Source organism: Haemorhous mexicanus, chromosome 26, assembly GCF_027477595.1.
Source record: "Haemorhous mexicanus isolate bHaeMex1 chromosome 26, bHaeMex1.pri, whole genome shotgun sequence".
Classification (NCBI taxonomy): domain Eukaryota; kingdom Metazoa; phylum Chordata; class Aves; order Passeriformes; family Fringillidae; genus Haemorhous; species Haemorhous mexicanus.
The window spans coordinates 3777843-3802032 of record NC_082366.1 but is presented as its reverse complement, the minus strand read 5'-3'; the positions used below and the strand labels follow the sequence as shown (position 1 = coordinate 3802032).

Sequence of the window (24190 nt, the reverse complement as noted above, 5' to 3'; positions counted from 1 at the left end):
GTTAAACCAAATCATTCCTCACAGAGGAACCAGCCAACAAGCTGTGGTTAACCAGTTTTGGTTTAGACTTTGGAGAAGATGGGAGTGACTGTTTATTTAATCCTACACAAGCTGTTTATGACTTCATATCCTAGTCACTTTTACCTCCACATTAACAGCACAAAATGTATCCTGGTAGTTTCTGGAGATGCACATGTTACTAAAACAGCATTTCTTTGAAGAAGCTTCCACAAGGATTTACATTCCTAAGGATATAAACTTGTCTGCCTGCTGTACTAGTGCTTTGTTCAATAAAATACTTTATGAACACAGCAACCAGTGAAGTTTGGGCAAGAAAACATTAAGTGTTTATACAGCACTGGCTCTCCTTGATGCTCAAGAGTAGCTGTTGACCTCAAGAGGCCAAAGACACTGAATAAGCAACTCAAGTTTGCTGAAGTTGTGTCAGCCACTTCTTTTAGACAGAAGAAAAAGCCAAATAAAGTACTCTTGAGGAACAAATGATGACAAATGTGGCACTCACAGGTCTCCAGCGCAGGATGTACTGGGTGATGTGAGACCGTTCAGGAGCATTCCACTGGATGGGGTGGGAGTTTGGCTGATTGGTACTCTCTGTGATGATCACCTGCACAGGTCCAGTTGAGCCTGAAAAAAGAATTGCTGGTTTTAACCTGCTGGGAATGTTGTGGAGTCATCAAAAAGCAAGAAAGCTGCATGGCTCACATAGTACTTCTATACATGGGAAATCAGGTCTACTGTCTTTCTATCCTTCATTGCCACCTAGAAAACCAGTGAGTAAGAATAAATTTTGTGGGGAAGTTTGTGTGCACTGCTTGGGTCCATTTCCTGTAAGATACCAATGAAATGGAAAATGGGAGAGGTACAGAAAAAGTCTGTAAAACCAAGTCTTGCTGTTCAAAGAGAGGAGGGGAACTTCTCAGCAAATAACTGTTTTCTTCATTAATATCTTCTGCAATGGCAGAAGATAGCAGGGAAGCTGATAAAAACCATCTGCCAAATCCAGGTCTAATCATGCAGCATGGTGAGGGAAAAACTTCTGATCTGACACTGAAGATAACCTGAAAAGAGACACTAATCTTCTACTATTTTACTAAATTTCTTAATCAATTCATTTGAAACACTGAATATTCCTGACTCTGCAATGACTCCACAGATAGTGAGACTTTTCTTCTGCACACAAACCCCACCAGAAGGGGTCTGAGACAAAAAAGAGGCCCATGAACTGATGAAAATACAAGTTCTGCAGTGCTCTAATGCTTAAGACTACTGATTGCACTCAGCTAGGTCAGGCTCAGGTCTGTTTCTTTCCTCCAAGAAGCTCTCCAATAGAGAAGGACAGGTTTTATGAGCCCAGGGTTCTCCTTTCAGAGAACCTGGGCCCACTGGGGAGGTGTCACTGAACACTCAGCAGCACTGTCCTCATGTTAGTTCTCAGAAAATCCCAGCAAAGAGATCCCTGGAATCTGCAGAAAAGTGTTTCAGCCACTAAATAGCTGCACCCTCACCCCATTCCCAGCATTTCTAATAATAATTTATTTGAACAACCATGTAACATATATACCTGCACCCCATTTAACAGGATTTCTAGAAAAACAAACTTGTGCCCACAGGCAGAAAATTTCAAAGCTCACCTAACCCCAAACCTACATTCAGAAACATTAGATTTGGTTTATTTACACATTTTAAGTCACTCTTGTGTCTAAAGCAGCCCCAAGCCTGGTCTCCAGGCTGGAGGCATGCATATTTCACATAGCTCAGGGAGATGTTTGTTTAAGCAGTCCAACAGGAGTAAATGAAGCTCAGCAAGCCTTAATACTTCATCTTATTCAGATTAAGACAGTGGCAGTTGCAACCTTAAACAGGAAAGTAGAGAACTTCCTCTCCTGTTCAGGGAACTGAAGCTGAACAACCAACAAACAGGCATTGCCCATTCCTATAGAGTTCCTGGAATTGCCTGGACAAACAAGAGTTCAAATATTTAATGTCTTTGGGTTACTGATCAGGAAAAACATTTTGTTCCATGATGGATTTTGCTTCTGTATTGAGTGGAAAAGGAAGAATCCCACATGTGAGTTTCAGGAAATATAAGCTGAAGATCACACATGTGATATCACTAAATACCAGGAGGAAATGTAAACCCAAGCTGTTGTGTGCACTGAGGGTCATTCTCTGAACTAACCCTGGCCTCAGGAATAGCTGCAAACAGCTTGAGCCCCTCTTTATCAACCCCTGACCACTTGTGTCTGCCAAGGGACAGGGAGAATCTGTTCTGCTTTAAAAGGAAACCAAAGGGCATTAGGTACAGACACCTGAACAGGTGAGGGGTGGAAAGCTGGCCTTCCTCAGGTCTCACTCAGCAGGTGAGCTCATTTTCCGTTGGGTTTCTTACCTGGGTAGGTCTGCAGAGGTTGGCAGTGCCACTCTCCAATCCCACGACCATAGCAGTAGCACTGGTATCTGACCCCATGCACATACTTCTCCCAGGAGTCTCCAATCTGGTAGAAGGTGCGAGTTTCTGAGTCCTGGCACTGGTCTGGAGGCACAAGAGGGACAGTTCACACTGGGTGAAATATCTACAAAGAAGTGCCAAAAGACTTTTGCACAAAGAAATGCAGCACTGATGTTTATTGCAAATATAGGTACATAAAAATAAAGTGGCAACAGAATTGGAGTCTCAACTCAAGGTTCTTAACACAACACTGCATGTATTAAGCTGGATATTAGGGGGCTAATTCAGCTGTGATGCATTTCAGTGGGGTGTTCCTTCTAGAAAGAATTTCATCCACTCTGGAGCTCAATTCTGCCCTAGCCAGTTGAGTTCATCTCTCATCCAAAGCTAAACCATGCTGCTCTCAAGGAGATCAAAGGCAAAAATTCCTCCTGCCTTCAGAATTCATTTATGCTTTAATAGTCCCCAGAATGTTCTTATTTTCAGCAGAATCTTTCCAGATTTACCATTGTATAAACCAAAGGGAGACAGATCAGATCCTGAAATCAGCTGAACTAGGGTAAATACAGCACAGTACAGCACTTCAGCACACTTTCTACTCTCACAACTGCATGTATGCCTGGCTCCATGGAAATTTTCAGTGAGAACCAGCATTATGTTTCCTTGGATAAATAAGAGCTTTGTTTAGAGAGAGCCAACAAAATTAAAACTTTAATTGCACTTATACAGATAGCTGAAATCATCCCTCCCCCCCTTCCTTCAAACTAGTAATTTTCAGGAGCTTTACAATCTATGTTCCTTGAGTAAACATGTACAGATACTACTGTTAATAAAGCAGAGCTTCACAACCAGCAATTTCTAACACATTTTTTGGGCAATAGTTTGAAGCTCTCTTGGACTTAGTAATTGCAAACCAAACAGCCAGGTTTTATCTTCCAATCAAGGTTTGCTAGGGAAGGGAGGGAGGAAGAAGACATGAAATCTTATTCCTGCAGAGAGTCATGATGGTTTTAGGTAACCTCCAGAGTACTATTAACACATGTTCTCATCCTGAGCTTTCTCTTTGCTAGAACAAAGGCAGCCAAAAAATCAATTCAGTCCAAGGTAAGTTAATATATGCTGGTGCTCCTTCCTCAGTTCAGGGAGAAAACTGTGAAAGATTTTAGGATAGAGAAAGGCAAGAAAACTGATCCTAGCATCAGGGCCCAGCTGCAAGTTTTATCAGTGTTCAGGCTGAGAGCTCTGCTAAGCTGATAACTGAGGTACCAGAATCCAGCCAAATGACCACAGACTAACTGCCCTGCTACCACAACCTGCTACATTTTACAACATATGCTTGCCACAGTCGTGGTTCTTCTGTGGTAGGTGTGAAAACCCAAGCATATGTCCTTAAATTAACAAATGTCCTTTCACTTACCCTCCAGCAAATGCAGCGCTGCTTCTATTTTTGCTTTTGCACAACTCACGACAAAGTGGACAAAGACTGGGCCCAAACTCACACACCAGTTTGTCCATACCACAGCCAGTTTGTACAGAGCCACAAAGTGTGTTTGTTTGCAAGGGGGGGACAGCCAGTGACTCACCAACAGGATCACACTTCCATCTGCCCCGGCCCTGGCCAAAGCAGGTGCAGTTCAGCATGTGCCCCTCATCATGGCGCTTGTGGAAGGTCTGGTTCACGTCGTAGGTGATGCCATCCACAATGCACTGGTCTGGGGGAGAGAGTAGAGTTCATCAGCAATAGGTGAAAGCATTGAGACAAAACCCTTCTGCCTGGAACATCATTCCCTTGCTAGATCAGCACACAGACTGACCATGACCAGCTCCATCCAAGCCAGAAGGGAGCCCTCCTTTCTGTAATCTGTGACCCTCACAGTGCTGCATACAGCCCTGCTCCTGAGTTCATCTCTCAGCACTGTACAAATAAGAAACACTTGTAGAAAAGAGGTCTGTAGGACACAATCCAGCTACAGAACTGCCTCTTTGTTCCTTCAGATAGATTCCACGTGTGATCAAAACTCTAAACCACCACACTGACACTCCAACCATCTCCTCTGAGGAACATCTCAGCTGAAACTCCTCAGCCTCAAACCACTGCAACTACACAACAAGAAAAGGGCTGCTCCAAATTTATGAAGATACAACAAAGAAGTACAGCCATCCTCATGATGTTTTTCTGCTGGGTATCTCTGCTACCCTCTGCAGTAATCTGAAGGTAGAGGCTGATCTTTTATGCACACAAGATGCTGCTGGTTCCTACCAGTCTAGTATTCCTAACACAGTAACCAGACCCCATGCTGTAGTACAATGCTATCACTCTGTTAGGTTCAATGTCCATCTGGGATCTGGCCCAGAATTTCTAAAGCCAGTCTAATCACAGCAAGGAGGAGAAAGACAAAACAAACATGAAAACAAGCCCAGAAGCAAGTTGTTTTGTTAAGTGGGACCCAAGAGACCCTAGTTCAGGTCTAGAGTCAACCCTGGACCAGCTGTCCTTGGGGAAGAGAGTCCATGATTCCCATGATTTTATTCCCCATGATATTTTCCCATGCCATGGGCACAGCATCTGGATAAACCAAGGAGTGCTCAGACTCTCCTGCAGGCGCCAAGGTCTGGCTGCTGTGTTTAAACAGCTCTACTCAGATAACCTTTGCCTTTTGAAAAAGCAAAGTATCTCTACCTCTCCTCAGCAAGAAAACCACTTCAGCTCCAGAATGGAAGTGCAGAGAACTAGCTGTGTAAGTGGAAACAGGACTTGCACAGCCCAGAACTTTGAGCAGTGCCTTTCACACTGAAGGGAACACATTAAAAAAACCCCTTCCAAAGCCCTTGAGTGAGCCTTTCCCTATAAATTATATCCCACTTCAGCAGTGGTGCTTAAAGAGTCCTTTCTTGGCCTCTTGACAGCAACCCCCCTGCCTTTTCCAGACATGAAGCCAATGCTGTGAGCTAGCTGTAGGATGATCAAATGTCTGTGCTTTTAAGTCTTCTTTTTTTGGTATTGCTCAAGTACTTCTCCACTTGGACCATTCACACAAATGAGTAAATAAATAAAAGTAATCTCCATGCTTTCCTGCCAACCTTTCATATAGATTAGCCAGCGAAAGGCTAATCCAGCACAAAGGAATTGAGAATTTCACTGCAGAACAATAAAACACAACAGCTCTGCTTTCAACCTTCAGACTAGTCTGGAGCTTTGTCTGTTCTTGAGGCAGGGAGGTGCCTATACTGAGCTCCATGTTAAGTCACAGTGCTGCCAAATTCTAAATGTAGACAAAAGGAGGGAGGGATACCACGATCAAGAAAACCAAGGTTTTCTTCTGCTTCAGAGCCTGTAAAGGCTGGAATATACTTATCCAGCACATAAATGAGACAACTTCACAGCTTCTCTAATCCCCTTCCTACTCTTAAGAGTAAACAACAGTTCTTGAGTTGACAGAAAAGACAGAAATGACAGAAAAGAATACCAACTTCTGCCACCTCCCAATTTGACTGAAGTGATGATATCAACATGAAATTCAGTACCTCTGAGCTGGGAATAGGCAATGCAGGTCCATTCTCCACGGCCATTTCCCACACAAGTACATCTCATCATGTGGCCCATGTCATGCTGCTTATCCCACTGGTCCCCAACACGGTACATGACACCATCGTTGGTTGTGCAGATTTCTTCATGGGCTGGGTGAGAAGAAAGCAAGAGGATATTTAGGAGGCCAGAATTTACAAGATCTTGAGGACTGAGACCATTTGCAATGCCTATTCATACCAGGTAGTGGTTTCTGCATCTTAGCAAGGAAATTTTAGGCACACACTCAAATTTAGGTTCTCCAGCAGATCTACACCAGTTTGCACCAGCTGAAGAGCATGTCTACCACTGGCTTGTAGCAAAGAAGTAATGAAAATTGTCTTCTCCTGGCACTGCTAAATCTCTGCTAGAGTTGGTCAATGGGGAAAAAAAGGACAAACCAAAACTTCAGAAATGCCTTAAAGGGCTTTGGGCTGAGATTCAGCTCATTATCATCACAGAAGTCATCAATATCTGATCAACGACAGAGATCTTCACTTTCCAGCTCAAAGAACCACGTGCTCCATAAGCCCTTTATGGCTCTCAGCCTTACCAGCCATGGGGCAGAACCCAAACTTCTGGTCAGCATCGTAGTTCTCCGTGGTTCCACACCACTTCATGTTGTCCCTCCGTCCCTCGGAAGTGCAGTCGGTGTAGTTGCGGTTGTTGTACAGGAAGGGGAAGTGGCACAGAGCACCATTGGAATTGCCACCGCGTGTCTGGACCAAAACTGTACCAAAAAATGAAGGGAACAGATGCAAATTCAGCCTGCATTCTCTTAGCATGCATGGAAGAGCTTGGAAAACAAACCACTAGCACTACTTTTTCCCATGTGTGCCCTGTATTTAATCCACAGGCCTCTTTTCTTGGCTTTAATTAATTCAGACGTGGAAACATAAGCTGTGCTTGAGGTCAGTTCAGTTCAAGCTTTGCTCTGGAATGAGCTGCAGAGCCAGCCATGGGAATTCCCAGGAAACAGGGAAAACCAAAGCTTACTGTGCTTGGGAAGTAGCTTTGTAAATGTCTCCTCCCAAGACCTAGGGAATGAAATAAACTCACAGCTCTCAGCATACCTGTATTATCTCTGAAGCCATTTCCCAGTGGTGCCCTTCAGTTCTAAGGGAAGCCTTCACCCTCAGGAAAGGGTTACAGCTCAGTTATGTACAACAGGACAAGCCAAAACCTTTCTGCAGGCTGGAAGCTTCATGTTTTGCAAGCAGCAGTGGAAAGAGGGCTGTAATCTACCTGAACTAATCACCTCTTGAGCAACTCTGCTTTACAAATATTGGAGAACAACAAGACATTTACTGAGATTTTTCTATATCACATTTCTCTTTTCCACAGTGTATCACAAGAAGCCTCCCTAAAACATGAACATGTACATGGACAGAGACAGTGTTTGGGTGTTTGTTTGTTTTTTTAAAAATAAAGTATTCTAAGTGCTGCAGAAAAAGGCTTGACTTTTATCAGGAAAAAACAACTGAAGTAGGACAGAATTTTAAAGAATGTGTGTATGCAGTGTAAGAAGCAGTATTTTCATGTGGGAACATGAAATATTCTTTCCAAGGTCAGATCCCAAGAAGCTGCCTGGACACTGCTCCATGGATGTCTGACAGGCACTCCAGGAAGTGCAACCACACAGGTAGACAGATCTGTGCTGTGTACACTGACCATCCACAGGCAAGAGGCAATGCTGCTGCCTTAGTCATGCCCCAGCTCCTGATCAGTGACCACAAATCACATGAAGAGCACTGCTATATATGGCAGCCTGGCTAGATAGCCAGGATGGAGGGAGTGACAGGACTGCACAAACTGTACTCCATGGACATCCTCCTCTTTGCTGCCTAATATGGGCATTGCTTGAAGCAATTCACCCAAGCAAAGCCTAAGATACAAATCCCTTGGGCCAAAGCTCCACCATGACCAGGTACTTCTATTCTAAGTTCAGCTCAGAGAACAGGACTCAAAGAGTACATCTGTAGCACCCTCCAAAACCACCAAGAGCATACAAGTGCTCTGTCACCAGGCAGCCCTCCATTCACAGCACTCCCTTGAATCCTTCCAGACTGTTGGAATTGGTCAGGCAGCCTGTTCCTGTGTCCTCTGCTCCCTCCTCCATCCCTCCACCAGGGTGACATGCATGTGAAGACCCTGTGACTGGAGCTCACCGTTCTGCTCGGTACAGAAGGAGTATCTCCTGTCCTGCTCAAAGTTGGAAGTGGTGCTGCACCAGAAGTGCCCGTCCGTGCGGCCTTCGGTGGTGCAGGAATAGAAGGTCCTTCCATCGTAGGTGAAAGGCAGCACACAGGGCTCTCCATCAGAATTGCCACCGTACGTTTGGGTCACGGCTTCAGAAAGAAAATCACAGCATTAGACTGCACTTTAAAGCAATTCACAAATTTCAGGGCTCTAAAACAGCAACAGCCCCTCCAGGCCAAGTTGCTGGCTGCTGGGAACCCACACTGACTGCCAAGGAGCCGGGCCAATACACACCAACAGACAGCTCCATAGCTGTGGCATGCCTTCACATTCTTTTCCAAACATATATTATTGCAGCTCCATTTGAATGAAGTTATTAATGCTGCTCCCCAAGGGTGCTGCTTCCCTCAGCAAGTTATAAATAGCTCACTGGGAAACATTCCTGCCCTAAACAACAAGGCTTCAAATAACCAAACCATTTCGTCCTCACCTTGCACCTTTCTTCACTATGTCTTCTTCAGAGGATACTTCTGACATGCACACAAAGGGCGTTGCTCCCCAAGGGCTCTGTTTCCCCTCAGCAGGTTATATACAGCTCACTGGGGAACATTCCTGCCCTAAACAAGGCTTTAAACAACCAACCATTTCTCTCCCTCTTGCACCTTTCTCCAGTATGTTTTCTTGAGAGGATATTTCTGACACACACACAAAGGGTGCTGCTCCCCAAGGGCTCTGTTTCCCCCTCAGCAGGTTATACACACCTCACTGGGAAACATTCCTGCCCTAAACAACAAGGCTTCAAATAACCAAAGCATTTCTTCCCCACCTTGCACCTTTCTCCAGTACGTCTTTGTCAGGGGACACTTCTGACATGCACACGAAGCGTTCTACTTGGAAATTAAACCACAGGACAGTCCTAGAGACCTCACAGCAGCTCATACCTATCTCCTGGCAGCTGACTCCGTTGCCCAGGCAGGTGCACAGCATTTGCTGGCTGCCCTGTGTCTTGAGCCACTGCATGCCCACCGAGTAGACGACGCCGTTGTCGGTGATGCACTGCCCGTAGGGCTGGGGCTGGGGCTGCTGCGGCTGGGGCTGGTACAGCGCCGTCTGCACGTTCGTGATGCTGGGGGAGCCAGAGCCTGCAGCACAACGTGGGACAGAAGGGACATGTGGCACTCAAAGCTCAGCAACAGAAGGCTGCCATTAAGTGCTGAGATAATAAAACCTCAGGCACTCCAGCAGACGGAAGGCACGATGCTCTTAAGCTTCCCGAGACGCGGCTTAATTATTCCACTTTGCAAATTTTGAAATTAGAAGAACGACTCCCCCTCTCTGCTAATAACAGCCTCTGGCTTCCAGTCCTGTAGAGTGGCTTTAGAAAGCATTTAGAAAGTCTTTTTCATACAATTGTTTAGAAAACAATTTTTTGGGGAAAAAAAAAAAATTAGTCGAAGGAAATGGAGAATAGAAAAATCAAGATCAGTGACAAAAGAATAAAAATTACCAAGAGTAGGGAGACAAGGCAAAAAGGATTAATTTTGAATTTTTCATTGAGAAACAAGAAGAATAAATTCTAAAATTCTTTTATTCAGCAATTTTTAAACTTTGAATCAAAGTTTTTAGCACATTTCCATTTGAAATAATACTGAGAGACAAAGAGCCTTGTTGTTTGAATTTCTGCTAATGATTCCCACAGGAACCTCCACAAATTCAGCTCTGCTGAAATAGGGGAAGTAATTATGGAAACCTTTGAAAATACTGTCATCCTTGAAGTCTTATTCATTTTGAAGTTTAGACCTTCTGAGAGTTTTAAGTTAACCTGCTGGTACCAAACAGTTAAAGGTCATTTACCAAGAAAAATTTAGTGCAGGCACTGCAGGAAAACAGAAGTTCTACACTGCACTCACTGATAAGAAACCTAGATCCTTAAAATGACAAAAAAAAAAAAAGAACTTAGGAGCTGAAGATGTAAACCTTGGGCACAAAAAATATGCTTCCCATAAACTAGGCAATATTTCATACCGAAATTACAAGCTATCTCATGTACAGATACTAAACAGCATTGTATACATTCCTTGACATTTCTGGGTTTTTAAAGCTCAGCCATTAGTAGGTGTATTTATCATGTCAAAGAAACCAGATGGTCTCAGTGGGGTTTAAATAAAGGACATTTCAAGAAAGTTACCCTGAGGCGAATACATAAAGTTCAAACATTAACTTGGAGTGCCATGCTCCCAAGACAAAGATAGCTCCTGTGGATGCAGGGCCCTGGATGTGATTTACTGCCCTGTGATTGTGCAGGCAATCCCACCTGTACGTGCCAGCCCCATTTGTGCATGGAAACAAGGTACCAATTAATCTTATCTCCACACGTACTAACAAGGAGCATCTTCTGAACTCTGACCCTCTTTGCTGCTGATCTTTCTCAGACAAGACTCCGAAATACTTGAATTAGGATGGAACAACTCAACTCCAAGTCCTAACCTGTCAAAACATGCCATTCCTCTTCCCCTTCTCTCTGTTCCATGATGTGATGTCCCACTTACCAGTGCTGGTGGTGTGCAGGGCCGTGTGCCTCTCACACTTCCATTCTCCCCTGCCATTCCCAGTGCAGACACACTGCAGCAAGTTCTCACGGTTGTCCTTCTTGCTCCAGGTGTCTCCAATCCTGTAGGAAGTCTTGGTGTCGTGGTCATTGCAGCGATCTGTGTGAGGAATGGGACTCTCAGCTGGGCCTGCACTGGGCAGCTTCCAGCACTCCACCACCAACTCTACCAAACAAGCTCACCTTTAAAGCCTGAATTAAAGGCCCACCTCACCCTCTAGAGCCCACTACTGCAATTCCTACATGCACTAGAGCCTGCACTAAACTGCACAGGCTGAGAGCATCCCAAAATCCTGAAAGATTTCCATTCCCTTCCAGAACTGTGCTTTCACTTTGCAGCCATTGTCAAAATGAGCTACTTTTTAAAGCCATTCTAAACCCATTCTGTCCAGCACACACCTTTAAAGCTAAACTCGTTTTAATGACCCCTTTTTTTCTTTTAAGAAGAAACCAGGAGTCTTTGCAGCTTGGTCATTTCATACTATACACAGGGCACATTTCGAGTTCAAGGTTCTCTCTCATATGGAAGAGACTAAAACCTGTTTGAGGGCAACATGTAAAACCCCATTTCTTTCAAAAGAAGCCTGCAAGAAGCTGCAGAGAAGTTAATACAAGCTGCTCAAGTAATACCAGGAGTATCAGACTTTCTAAATCTCTTTAATAACCCACAGCCCCCAATGAATTGAGCAAATGGGTTCAAAGGACAGCACAACAAACTACTTTTGTCTGGATGCCAGATCCACATGGATTAACTAGTTCTTCTTCCATTACAACATTTTACCTTCTTATTCAAGGGAAACTTGATACAGTGGCTCAAATATAATCACAGATCAATGAACATGGATTTATGAAGAACTGTGGAAGGACAGATGCATTAAGCCAGATTGCCACTGAGAGAGCACATGGGACAGAATGTGAATGTAGAAAACATGTTACTGATTCACACTGCTAGAATGACCAGAAATTGAGCACTTGCCAGAAGTATGGTAAATTGGTGAGGTATTCATCATGCAATTTTGCAAATGTGAAAAAAATGTGTCTAATGGACACACTTCTCAATGAAAAGCTGAAATGTCATGGAAGCAACCAGCTGTGAGTCTGGAAAATGCTGGCCATAAAAGATATATAACAGCAGCACACACTTGAAGTGTAATGCCATTTTGTGGGCTAGAGGTATCATTTTATAGACATAAATTTGAGTTTCTCTATTCAAATGTAATTGGAAAACAAAATGAAAAATGAACAGCTCCTTAAATTGCAATTTCCCCCATGATACAACAGCCCAGACCTGAGTGATGGAAAGAAAGCTACTGCCAAATGCATTTTATTAGTAATAATAAGTCCTCCAAAATTCACAAACAACACATTCTGTTTTATTCATTCCCATTTGACAGCTAATGATTTTTCCCCACATGTCTTTAACAGACTTAATATTGTCAAGGCTGGGTTGATTTTTTATAGCTTATTTCTTGAACAAGTCTCTCCAGCTCTTCCATTTTCATCTCAACCCTCTTTAGTGTCTTATTCTTTACTGCTGCTTATATCATCAGGTCTGCTGTTTATATCAGCAAAAATCCATTATTTGTGTGCCCCAAGGCAACTGAATATGAGGCAACTGAAAGGCTACAGAAGAGTTTCTCAAACCTTGCATAACCAAGGTGTAAGGTACAAAGTTAAATTTTCTTGAGGCAACTGGTGTAAACCTGAGACAGAAGCAAGGTCTGTGGTAGAGCTAACAGGACTGGAACAGAAGGTCAATAAACAAGCAAGATTTTGGGTTTTAAAAGTCCTGTTTGCTCTGCAAATACAAATAAAATGGAGTATTTACGGTAATGTCCCTCAATGATGCAAAAACTTTTTTTAAAAAATCACCTGTGCTGCTGGAGCGGGAAATGGGGTGGGAAAAGCAATAGGCGAGATGGCAGAGCAGGTAAAACAAACCCTGGTCTAGCTAACAAATAAATTAAACAGTAATAGAGAGAAAGAAGCAAGAAAGTATTTTAATCTTGCAGATCCTGCTGTTGCAAAGGGTATTTAACTTAAAAAGAACTTGATTGTCCCTCAGAAAGCTCCTTGAAAGTACAGAAATGGATGTCCTGGGCTAAACACTCTGCCATTTTGTGGGCCAAGCCATTTCCCTGACTTCCTGGGAGACGCTTGGCTGTGGCTCAGCTGACATACAGATCCCTTACACCTTTCTCTCTCCATGAGATTAAATCCCCAAATAATCCAAGCACCCTTGTCCTCAGCACCGATGACCAGCTCTGGGGAGTGTTGCCAAACTGCAAATGGTGACCGAGGCACCACACAGGCCTCTCTCCCCTCTCCTGCTTCCCGCCACTCCTCAGGGGACGCCCATCCCTCTCAAACTGCTGTTACTTGCACAGGGCAGAGGAAGGAATAACTTTCCATTCCCATGCAGGATGAAAAATAAGTAGGAAAACAAAAAAAATAAGTAAGCTAAATAAAGTGGAGGCTGGCACTTACTTCTGGAGGTGCAGGTGATGCGGCCGCTGCCCTCACCGAGGCAGGTGCAGTCCACCATCATCCAGCCCTGGTAGGGCTTCTCCCAGGTCTCTCCCACCACATAGGATGTCCCGGCCGTGTTGTCGTAGCATCGCTCGGCTGTGAGGGGAAAGCGGATCAGAGCCCAGCCAGGGCATTCCCACACGGGGACACCTCAGGGAGGATGAGGAGAAAGGGCCCACACGCCCTGGCTGCGCTGAGGGAGAAGGAAGGAGCAGCCACTTACCCACAGGCTTGCAGGTCCACTCGCCCTTGCCATTGCCCAGGCACACACACTCCAGCATGTAGCCACCCGTTTCGTGGGGCCGGCGCCATGTATCGCCGATCTTGTAGGACTGGCCGCCCTCATGGCAGCGATCTGTGGTGGCACACAGGGGAGCCGAGGTGAGGGACACAACAGGGACAGCATGGTGATGACAAGGTAAGGGCCATCTGGCCAGGGGCAAAGGGGGTCATCTGGGGTAAGGGGCAGCAAGGAGGAGGAGGGACACTGAGGAGAATGAGTGGGGACATCGGCCTGTAAAATGGCGCTCAACATTTCCCCCTGGCACCTGCTATTTTCTGTTGGAGCCCACTACTTTCTTCACTTCCCAGGTCCTGTCCTCTTCCCTCAGCTAACTTCTCCATGCTCCAAACCCCAGCCAAAGCCTGGCTGGTGAAAAGGGAATGCCAGGGAGTGATGAGGCCCTGTTTCTCCCTCAGACCCTGCCCTCAGGCTGAGGGCAGGCAAGAGAGGGTCTGCCTCCATCTTGTTTGAGGCAGCAAAACTTGGGTGTCTCTGTGGCCATTCATGAGGGACATGGTGGCCAGGACAGCACGTGGAGGATAAGGGGGTGCTTGGTGTGACAGTCCAGTGGGAAATCAGACCTCTTTTGGGGTTTGGAAAGCCTGCCCTGGAAAGGCAGATTCCTGCCCATCAGATTCCTGCCCCACAGCTCTGAGGCAGCCCAGGCTGAGGGAGGGCAGCATGGTGCAGGGCAGTTTGCAAACACAGAGTTTGTTTCTTTGGAAGGATCCAAGAAAAAAAAAAGAAAAGAAAAAAACACCCACATCCCATCATTTATTAAGAGCCAGTAAAATGTTTTGTGGGCTCATTTGTGAAAGCAGGGAATCTCAGAGCTCTGAAGATTGATTCAAAGCCAGTTGCAGTCAGTGAGACTCTCCAGTGAGCTCTAAACCAGGCTGATGATGAGGAAACAAGGCTGCTCTTACACTCGCAATTTCCTTACTGACTCTTTTTCTTACAACGCTTATCATCCCTGCCCAATAAAGTGCCATTAAATTCAGAAGGGCTCCAGCTTTACTTGTTAGATTTAATGCATTATTTTTTTCCCATCCTACAATGATGGCTGGTTTCCGAATCCTCTGTGGCAACACTGCTAGGGTCTGCATGTGTGTCTTAAACAAGAAACTGGATACTTTTAACAGCAAGAGTTTTCTCAAAAGGTACCTCAGAGACTTTGAAATCTCAGTCTAAAAATCCTGACACACGGCAATCTTCCTCTGGGCTCACAGAAAGTCCAATTATGAACTAAGGGGAAATTGTGAACAATTCAGTGACTCAATAAGGAAAGGATTTCCAGACAGAGACGTGAAACAGGAGCTGGGGAAAAAGGACGAAGGGAAGAGAGGGAAGAGCAAGAGGAAAGTACAGGTCAGGCTAGTGAAAAAGGAGTTGCAGAAACATGTTAAGCTCCTGTCCGGATATCAAATCCCAGCTCCCTTAGAGACAAGTGTTCAATGACATTTTTGGAAGATGATGGATTGGCTCTCAGGTAGCATATTCATTATCATTTATTCTGAGTAGTCCCATTAATGCTGACTGTGTTATTCTGACCCTTCAGCTGCAGAGTGGACTTTTTCTCCGGTCAAAAAACTACTTTTATACTTGCACCTGTGAAGATGTAACACACTCTTGTACATAATAAATTACTGGCCTGTATGGCCAAACACTAACAGTAATTTCTGACCTATGCTTTCTCACATAGCACTTGACCTCTTAAATAAAAGAGGAGCTTGATTGTATGTATGTACATGGAGCAGGGACTTTTAATTTCAAAGTTTTAGTGGGCTTTGGATTAAACCCCATGCAACTGTAGCTAACAGGCACTGGGAATAGTGTGTAAATTGCTCTGGAAAATATGACTCTAAGGAACAATAGCTCTAGGAAGAGGCTCTTAGTTACATACTGGCAATGGTGCAGCTGATTCTCCCACGCCCAGCTCCAATGCAAGTACAGTCCCAGATCATGGAGTCCTTGGGGCGCTCATAGGTCTCCCCGACCCGGTAAGTGGATCCAGTGTATTTGTCAAAGCAGGTCTCTTCAGCTATGAGGGAGAAAAAAAAATAAAATAAAATTAAATAATCAGATTCATGTAACCATACCAGTAACATGCACAGTCAACAGAAACACATTCCTTGCCTCCTCACACAGATACTCCTTTTATCCTGGGGAAGAATGCCTATCAGTCTCCTCTTTCCTCATGGGATGAAACAGCAGAGAGGAAGTTGGGTGAAATTTGCCCCCTCAAGGCCCCCATGATGCTCAACAACCTCAATAACATCTTCTTCCCTCCCTCAGGGAACCAAAAGTTGCACATGGCAGGCATGCCTGAAAGCATCAATCCCAGCTGTTTGAAGCCAACAGGAGAGAAGACAGGAGGGAGCAAACAACCCCTGGAAACTGTGTGCTTTGTCATGCTAATCCTCCTCACTCTGATTTAGCAAAAACTGACTAGATTAATCCCAAATTGTGCAGCAGTCCCACCAAAGTCAACAGCAAAGTTCAGTACTTGGGTATTGCTCACACTGATGCACAGGTGAGTGATTACAGAACATCAGTGCTGCCACCAGAATCAAGATGTGAAGGAAAACAACTTTCTGCACTGCTGGGCAGATAAATTTCATTGTGTTATAAGGAAAACTGCCCATTGGACTTCAAAACTGTAAAACTTGGGAATCTCTGCAGAGGAAGGAAAATTAGATTGAACCCTCTTTTATGGAGTAAGGAGACTGAGTACTCCTTAAAATACTCCAGTCGTGAGGAAGGCAGCACACAAACCTTGCAGAACAGATGGCTGAGATGCTCACATCTGTCTTACATGAACACTGTCAGCCAGGAACCAGCTTTTCATCTCTTCTATCTCCAGAGCAACATAAAGGAATTATGGCAAACCAGTGGCTTCAGACCAATAAATACAGATAGATTGCATCTGATAAACTGAACTACACCGAATCCTGGAGAGACGCATCCTCCAGCAGACCTTGCATTTAAACTTCTTTCAGCTCCCTCAACTTTTTCTGCACAGACTAAACAATCTCATTTTACACTCAATTATAGAAAGCTCACAGCACGGCCGGGAGGCTGTGGAAAGTTGTAAGTTGAAATATTTTTAAACAAGCTGACGACACTGCACAGCTATGAAAAGTTGGGGTGAAGCAATCAAACAGAGCAGAGCCAGGGCTGCAAAGTGACTCCAGATTTGAACTTCCCCGTGCGAGTCCAGGAGTCAGTTCAGTTCATTATAAAGAAGAGGTTGGCTCCAAAATTAATGTTTAGATCCAATCCTCCAGAGAGATGAGCGATGTTTGGCTCAGGGTTCTGGTGGCAGGCCCATCGCTAATGAAAAGCATTTCTTAAAATCCCAAGCCAGATCTTCAGTGTAATTGAGTGTAGATCCCATTACTGACCCTAAGTACCAAACTTCAGTGGAAAGCCTGGGCTGCCAGCCCTAACTCGTACAAAGCTTGGCTTACTCGGCACCAAAAGCCGCGCTGGGGTCTCGATGCAGACAAAAGGGGCCACCAACTTACGTTCGGGCTTGCTCTCGCAGTTGAACCCTCGGCTCCCACCGTAGCAGGTACAGACCAGAGTGTTTCCCAGGTAAGTGCGCTCCCACTGCTGGTTTATCTGATAGTACCGTCCATTGTCATAGCAGGTCTCTGGGGGGAGAGGAGGAGGAACGGGGACGCAGAGGGGGAAAAGAAAGCAAAGTTCGGCGTTACCGAGGCCAGCAGCCGGGAGGGAAGGGGCGCGGGGCGCACACGTGTGCGGGTCCGCCGAGCCGAGGGGCGGCTACGGGCGAGCTCGGGGGTCAGACAAAGTCCCCCGGGGCAACCGGCGCTGCCGTGCCAAGCCCCGCGCCCTGCCCTGCCCCTGCCCTGCCCCTGCCCAGCCCGCGGGCTGTACTCACGCTTTCCCTGCGCGGCGGTGCCCTGCGGCAGTGAGGTGGTTTGGGTCTGCGCCTGCCGCCGGCTCTTGCCGCCGGCTCCGCGGCGATGTCCCCCCGCCGCCGCGGCCCCCAGGCAGAGGGCGAGCAGCGCCAGCCGCCACACGGTGCGGCCCGGCATCCTGGCACGGCTGGGCTCGGCACGGCTCGGCACGGACAGCCCGACGGACGGCACGGCGCCGCTGCCGGGCGCTATATAGGGCGGGCTGGGCGGGAGGAGGCGGCCGCCGCCGCCCCAGCGCCCATTGGCCTCGGCGCCGCCGGGGGCCGGGCGGGGGCCGCCACCGCCCCGCCGAGCCCCGCCGGGGTGGGAGGCCCGGCCCCCCTCAAGCACAGCGGCCGTGCCATTTTGTAGAACATCTGGCTGAACAAAATGGCTTTTTTTGAGGGGAGAGGCAAACTTTTCTTTTTTTCCCGTGGAGCAGTGCTGCCTGTAAGCGGATACTGCTCCGTTCAGGAGGAGTAATGTTCTGCACAGGGGAGAAGGTGAGGTGTAACATACGGGTTGGAAATAGCAACTCTGAGTGATGTTTTATCTACTGCTGGGAACTCAAAGTTAAAAGCTTTCACACCTCGCTTGGAAAAATCGGTGTCATTGCATTCCATTCAAAATAAATTTAACACACTCTTTGTCTGACTTTATTTCTTGCTGTCCAAAATCAACTCTGAGAACAAAAAAAAAAAAGAAAAAAAAAAAAAAAAAAAAAAGAAATACTAGGTGTTGAGCCTTTATTAAATAGAAGGGTTCTTCAATGTGATGCCCGAATGTAACCTTGCTGTACACAAATTTTGTCAACCTTTTCCATCTGTCTTCTTCCCATGGGCATCTCTGCTGCTCCGGGGGGGTTTCTTTTCCCAGGTTTGAAGGAATACTGCAAAGCAGAGAGTGTGTACAGTAGGTGTGGCTCTCAGGCTGCCAGTGAACAAAGCACAGTGCATGCCCCATTCTGGTACAGTGCCTGGACCAGCACCCAAGCTCAGACCATACAGGAAGGTTGTGTTTCATGCTTCTCACACATATTTTGTCTTTGCAAAGGGATTGTTAATCTAAAAAGTCTGCTGCAGTTCCCAATGTATAAAAGCAACTCTTCAGACAAACCTGAGTGTGAAGTAGCCTACAGTGTTTCCAGACATCTTTAAGGTGAACATCCACAGCTTTCCATAAGAGTTCTTCAGCATGTTGAGCCCTATGCTCTGGTTCCACTTCCTGCAAGCCCACTGTGTTCTCTTTACTGACATGCAAGCAGTAACATCACTGCTGGGATGAAGGCTATGGCAGCAGGCAGAGTACTGACCCCATGCATGCTCCCTTCCAGGAAAACACGTACTTGTGATGTCAGGTATCTGTTTTCAAGGAAATTTCTTTTCCCCTGTATGAGGATTGCCCACAGATACATTCACACAAGCTACTCTTCTGAAAACTTACTGGAAATTGAAACCTGACCTGGCAATTGAGGTGAGCTGTGGTGAGCTAATTCCCATCTTTCCTAATTTTTATTTTTAGATCCACTGCACTGCCTTTTTTAAATTTATCTTTTTTTTTTTTTTTTTGAGTCACCAGACACACATTATCCCTCATAATATTCACAGAACTAAGGTGGCCAGAGCAAGGGAGAGTATTGGCTTTTGAAGCAGGACACAACATCATAAACCAGCAAATACCCAGTTTCTTGAAATGAGAACCTGCTTTCAGAAAGTGTTCCTGCTTTTCGAGACCTAAGATATGATGTGTCATCCTCAAATTCCATCTCACATTCCACCTTATGTCTGGAATTCTCTGATAAAAGCCAGGTGAAAAGCACATTGTCAGAAAATGCTGCTGTTTGAGCACTTTACCTAGCTTGCTCCAAAGGAAGAATTACTGAGTGGAAATCAGTGGAAAAGAGGAGTTTCCATCCAGACATGCAATGAGGAGGCAATTTGAAGTAATTTTTCCAGTTTCTGAGTATAGAGCCAATGAATGTGTGAACAGACTCTGCTGCTGATACAAGCTGCTAATTGAGCTCAATTGGCATGGAAAAGGAAAGGGTTATGAGAAGTCTTCAAGGACAGCAGGGTTATGATATATAAAATTTGCTCAGGGAAATCTGCTAAATGTAAGAGCTAAGTACCTAAGGAACAGGATGTAGTGGAATAAGCAAACATGAGGAAGAAATATCTGCTTTTAGCAATTATTTGCAAGTGGCATATAAAAGGTTCATGTATCAGGTATAGTTCCCATGAAGGTTAAATTATTGACATTGACCTCATTTCTGTCTACTTCAAGTCCAGTTTATGTAATTTTGCACTGTACTTAGGTGTCAAGGGCAGTATAAGTCCTTACACAAACTGAAAATTGTATTGTCTGAAATTTGAATAGAAAACAGTGTCAGCAAGCGTGTGACTGTGCTAATGCTTTCCACAGAATTAGTTACACAAATACAGGGACAAATGTAAGATCCTTGTTTGAGAAAACATTACTGGAAGCACATAAAACAAAATTATAATTTCCAGTGATGCTCAAATTAGTTTCTTGCATAGCCATCATTTACAAGCCAGCAGAAATAGTCTTACAAGTAGTATTTCAAGATGATTTGGAACAGCCTGGTTTCTTTTTTAAAGGAATCTCTGACAGTAATTACAATACAAGCATGTAGTAATTATTATACTTCATGCTGTTAAACTTTGTGAGATGTCTCTTATTTATTTCAGGAAAGGGATGTAGCTTCTTTGTCCGTCCCTCTGTCAGTTTGTCCCTCAAGCTAATAGGAAATGAAAGAAAGATTCACCTGAAGTCTTCCCTTCAGATGACATGAGTTTGAATTTATAAACCACCCGTTCATGGGTTCTGCATCCAAATAAGGATTAGGAATGTCCCAGACCTCTGCTTTAGCCATTGGTATTCTGATTCATGTTCTTGGTCTATTCAAATTTTTTTTCCTACTGAAATCCTACCTTTTTGACTCTTGGCTAGGAAAGGCACATACCCTTATAAGGTTCTCCTGGCTTTTGTTGCTCCATTGTATTGCTCTGCAGATAAACCTCTCCACTTGATTTCCTTTACTGCACACGCTCGTGGGGAGCCACACGTGTGACTGGGAGCATGGTCTGTCCCTGTAGCCATTCTTCAGCACATTCCAACAGCAAAGAGAGGATGAATCAGTACAGAAAGGACCAATCCAAGTCACTTGTTATTCTATAAGCAACCTTAGGAAAAAAGGCCACTTGGGCTTAATTATATCCTTCTAAAATTATTGCTTATAAGGAACAGGAACCATGAAGAGAAAAGGTCAGGATTCCTCTCCTTGACATAGGGAGACCATTAAACGCTTCCTGCAGTTCCCAAATATTTTGCAAGAACCCCTGTTGCGAGCTGAAAATTTCTGAATCATCACAATTTCAAGTCTGTGGTTTTTGTTAGGTCACAGCAAAATTCACTTCAAGGCTGCTGAGGCTGTGCTGCACAGTGCTTCATTCACTGCTGTCTCGTCCAGGAATCCGGAACAGGGCTCTTGAAATGAAATCCATTCCTTCTGCCTGCTAGCTGCAACTTCAGGGCCATGTAACTCCATGCTCTCAGCACAGGAATGAATTTCATCGGGTATAAATGCTCTGTGACAGGACATTAACTGCATCTCTGGCACTATCAATGGAAATTCCTTCTCTTCTCCCTCCTCCCTAGTCCTTCCCAAAGAATTGTTCAGTGTCATCAACACAGAAAAATGCATTTCCTTTCTCTAGCTGTCCCTGGATTAGGAGATTTACTTTGGTCTACCCAAATTGTTGCAGTTTGCCAGTGATGAGAAGTTTGCAGCCACAGCTCTTGTTTTGCATTAGAGTCTGCAGTGCTGTCAGCCCCAGGCGTTTAACCCTCCTGAGCCACTCCCTGCAAAATCAGGGAGCAGCTTTGGAGGGCAAGGGGGAAGAGATTTCCATTCTTTCCCGGGTAGAGGAGTTCTCCCAGGGCTTTCAGGTTGTTTGTTTGTTTTCCTGACTTTCAATGAGGTGTTTACATCACATACTAGTGATTTAAGAACAGAAACTGAGATCTTGACATGCTTCCTGTTGCCAAAACACCAACAAAAATCAGAACTCTCATTAGACACACGACAATTGGAACTGGCAGGCAAGTGGCATGGGACAGTCCCTCATTCCCAGCTGAAGCAGATGGGCAGCACCAGCTTCAAAGAGCTGAAAACCTGTTCTTCATCACATTTGAGATATTTGGCAGAGACTTTCCCAGATGCCTGAATCCTACCTATGTTGCCCTAAGTACTTTGGATACCCCATCCTGATGCCCCTACAGGGAGATCTGCAGCACCTCTGGGAACTCTCAGGACAGCACTGGAACTCTGAGTTGCTGTTTCAGGATGCGTCATGAGCATTGCTGATTGGGACTGTGGGACCTGGCATGGTGTCCCACACCAAGCACAGTGGGGCCAGCTCTTGAAAAATGTTATTTTAGGCAGAGTTGGAACTATTTTGTCTCAAGGGCTGTTCCGTCTCCCAGTTGATGTCTGCCCTGCTCACATTCTGCTGGCTGTTTTTATTTGTCATTACAGGCTTCTAACAATAATTTGACTTTTGACTAATAAAGGGTTTTTTCTTTTAATGAAAGGGCAACAGTCAGTTATGTCCATTTTGTTAGGATCACTTGCATCTCCCTCAAAGCCCAGAAACAGAGCTGAAACCCTCCCTTTTTCCACAGCACTTTTAAAAATACTAAAGCAAGTGAAATAACGGTGATATCACCACCAGCAGCATGAGGTGAACTTGGCCACAAACCCTGGTCTTTGAGTGCAATTCCTTTTATTCTCTCCCAGTGAATATGGCAAACCACACTGAGTCTTGTTTGGTTTTAGGCAGGCCTGGTTAAAATCCAGAAATAAATGCTAGTGCTGGGTTGAGCTTGGCTTGCTGTGAGGAAGTTGAATACACTGAGCAAGCAACCAGCCACATATTATGATGATTATAGGGGAGTGCATAAGGGGTTGAAATTGAGAGTCACAAAGGGCTGAACTGAGCCAGGAGCATGCAGAAGGGAAATGTTTTGGCTCCAAGCTGCAGCTTGTCCCCTGTTTCTTTCTTACCCCTTCCACCCAGCATTATATGGAGCCAAGAGTGTGGATAGTTCTTTGCTGCCAGTTTTGAGGGGGTTTTCTTTTTTTTTTTTTTGTTTGTTTTTTTTTTTGTTTCCTTCTTCTTTTACTGTAAATAATCTAATTTTTTGGCTGCATTCTCAGAGATGAGAGAAGCTCTCACTTTCACTTGTTTTTCAGCCTTGCCCAGAAGTTCTCATTGGCCTCCTGCTCTATACTCCCAAGCTTCTGGGGTAGAACTTGAGTCTTCTCCCTGTCTTCATTCTCACTTTCTTCTTCTTGCTTTTCCACCCTCTGCCTTCCGGTAGTTCAGGCCAGCAAGATGTTCCTTGGTTTCTGATGTATTTATTTTAACTTGGCTGTTTCTATGGCCCAGTAATAGTGTCACTTCTCCTGTGGGACTTTCACAACTCTTTCTCTTCTGTGGATGGGAATCCAGCCCAGAGAGAGGCCCAGAATAAGGCAGAAGGGCTGTTTCTGACTTATTCAAACCCTCTGTGGAGGCTGAGCTTCTAGCAAAAAACTGTCATAAAACAGCCTAGAGTTTCATTCTGTATCAGTCTGTCAACTCACAATTGTTCTGAAGCCAGGGCTTCTTACAGGTATGATTCTTCTCTGGGGAGCTTTGCCAAAGGACAGTTTTGGTCCTTTATAGGCATCAGTATTGAAATGATTTTTTCTTCCCATCAATTCTATTGGAAACCCCTAATGGGAGTCAACTGGCACATGGAGCTACCTTAGTCCTAATGTCTCATCACCTAACTGTTTCTGGGATGGGTTCCTGTTACCTTCCAGCTGTGCTTGGATTCATTTTGGTTGAAAGCTGGGCCTCATGGCAAAGGACTTCCTATACTGACTCAGAAAATTTCTGCTCTGTCATTAATCCTTTGGATTCCTTCTTTACTTTCAATTGTTGATTATAGTGAGTTAGACATTTTTTTTCCCTGGCACTCAAAACTGATAATAGTCTACATATGTTTTTTGATTCTGGTTTTGGGGCTTCTTTGCTTCTTGGACTGGCTTGGAGCTCATCTTTTCAGTCTGTAGTGAGCAACCTATCCATGAAATCACACAGATTTGGAGCTTTCCAACAGCTGTCACTCACTTCATTTGCCTTTCTGACAGTATTTATAGAGTTTGCAGTGTGCTCACTCTTGAGATGATGAATGACTGTAGTAACAATAAATATACATGGTTTTCATGGGCCATTTTATATCATTCTTTTTGCCATCTACCCTGATACAGCCCCACCAAAGGAGTTTGTGTGGAAATGGAAGCTTTGTCACTGATAGGATTCAGCCTTGACGTGTGTGGGATTGGCTCAGCTAGAGACGCTGCAAGAGGTTTTCCTCTGGGACATCCCAAGTGAAAACAAGTCAGTTTGCCTGGAACAAGGAGCCATGCCCATATTCCAGGAATCTATTTCACTACTTCCAAACACTTACACACTGATTTAAAGCTTCAAAGTGTTTTGCAGGAAAGCTGGTGATTCAGACACATCTCTTCTCTTGCAGA

General features: G+C 45.0%; 1 protein-coding gene across 7 annotated transcripts in view; it reads right to left on the bottom strand.

The window, feature by feature from the left end:
- FN1 (fibronectin 1) overlaps window positions 1–17765 on the bottom strand; it is a 53086-nt gene extending 35321 nt beyond the window's left edge. For 4 of the 7 annotated variants that reach the window (XM_059868205.1, XM_059868204.1, XM_059868207.1 and 1 more), the window contains exons 1-13: window positions 17562–17765; window positions 17182–17310; window positions 15558–15695; window positions 13595–13726; window positions 13330–13467; window positions 10784–10942; window positions 9176–9376; window positions 8204–8383; window positions 6589–6765; window positions 5996–6148; window positions 4054–4182; window positions 2411–2554; window positions 524–645 (exon numbers count right to left, since the gene is read on the bottom strand). In XM_059868205.1, the coding sequence (XP_059724188.1) occupies window positions 524–645; window positions 2411–2554; window positions 4054–4182; window positions 5996–6148; window positions 6589–6765; window positions 8204–8383; window positions 9176–9376; window positions 10784–10942; window positions 13330–13467; window positions 13595–13726; window positions 15558–15695; window positions 17182–17310; window positions 17562–17718 (1959 nt within the window). In that variant the 5' untranslated portion in view covers window positions 17719–17765. The remainder of the gene's footprint in view (window positions 1–523; window positions 646–2410; window positions 2555–4053; window positions 4183–5995; window positions 6149–6588; window positions 6766–8203; window positions 8384–9175; window positions 9377–10783; window positions 10943–13329; window positions 13468–13594; window positions 13727–15557; window positions 15696–17181; window positions 17311–17561) is intronic. The other 3 variants (XM_059868208.1, XM_059868209.1, XM_059868210.1) reach the window with 2 other exon arrangements.
- Window positions 17766–24190: the final 6425 nt, after the last annotated feature.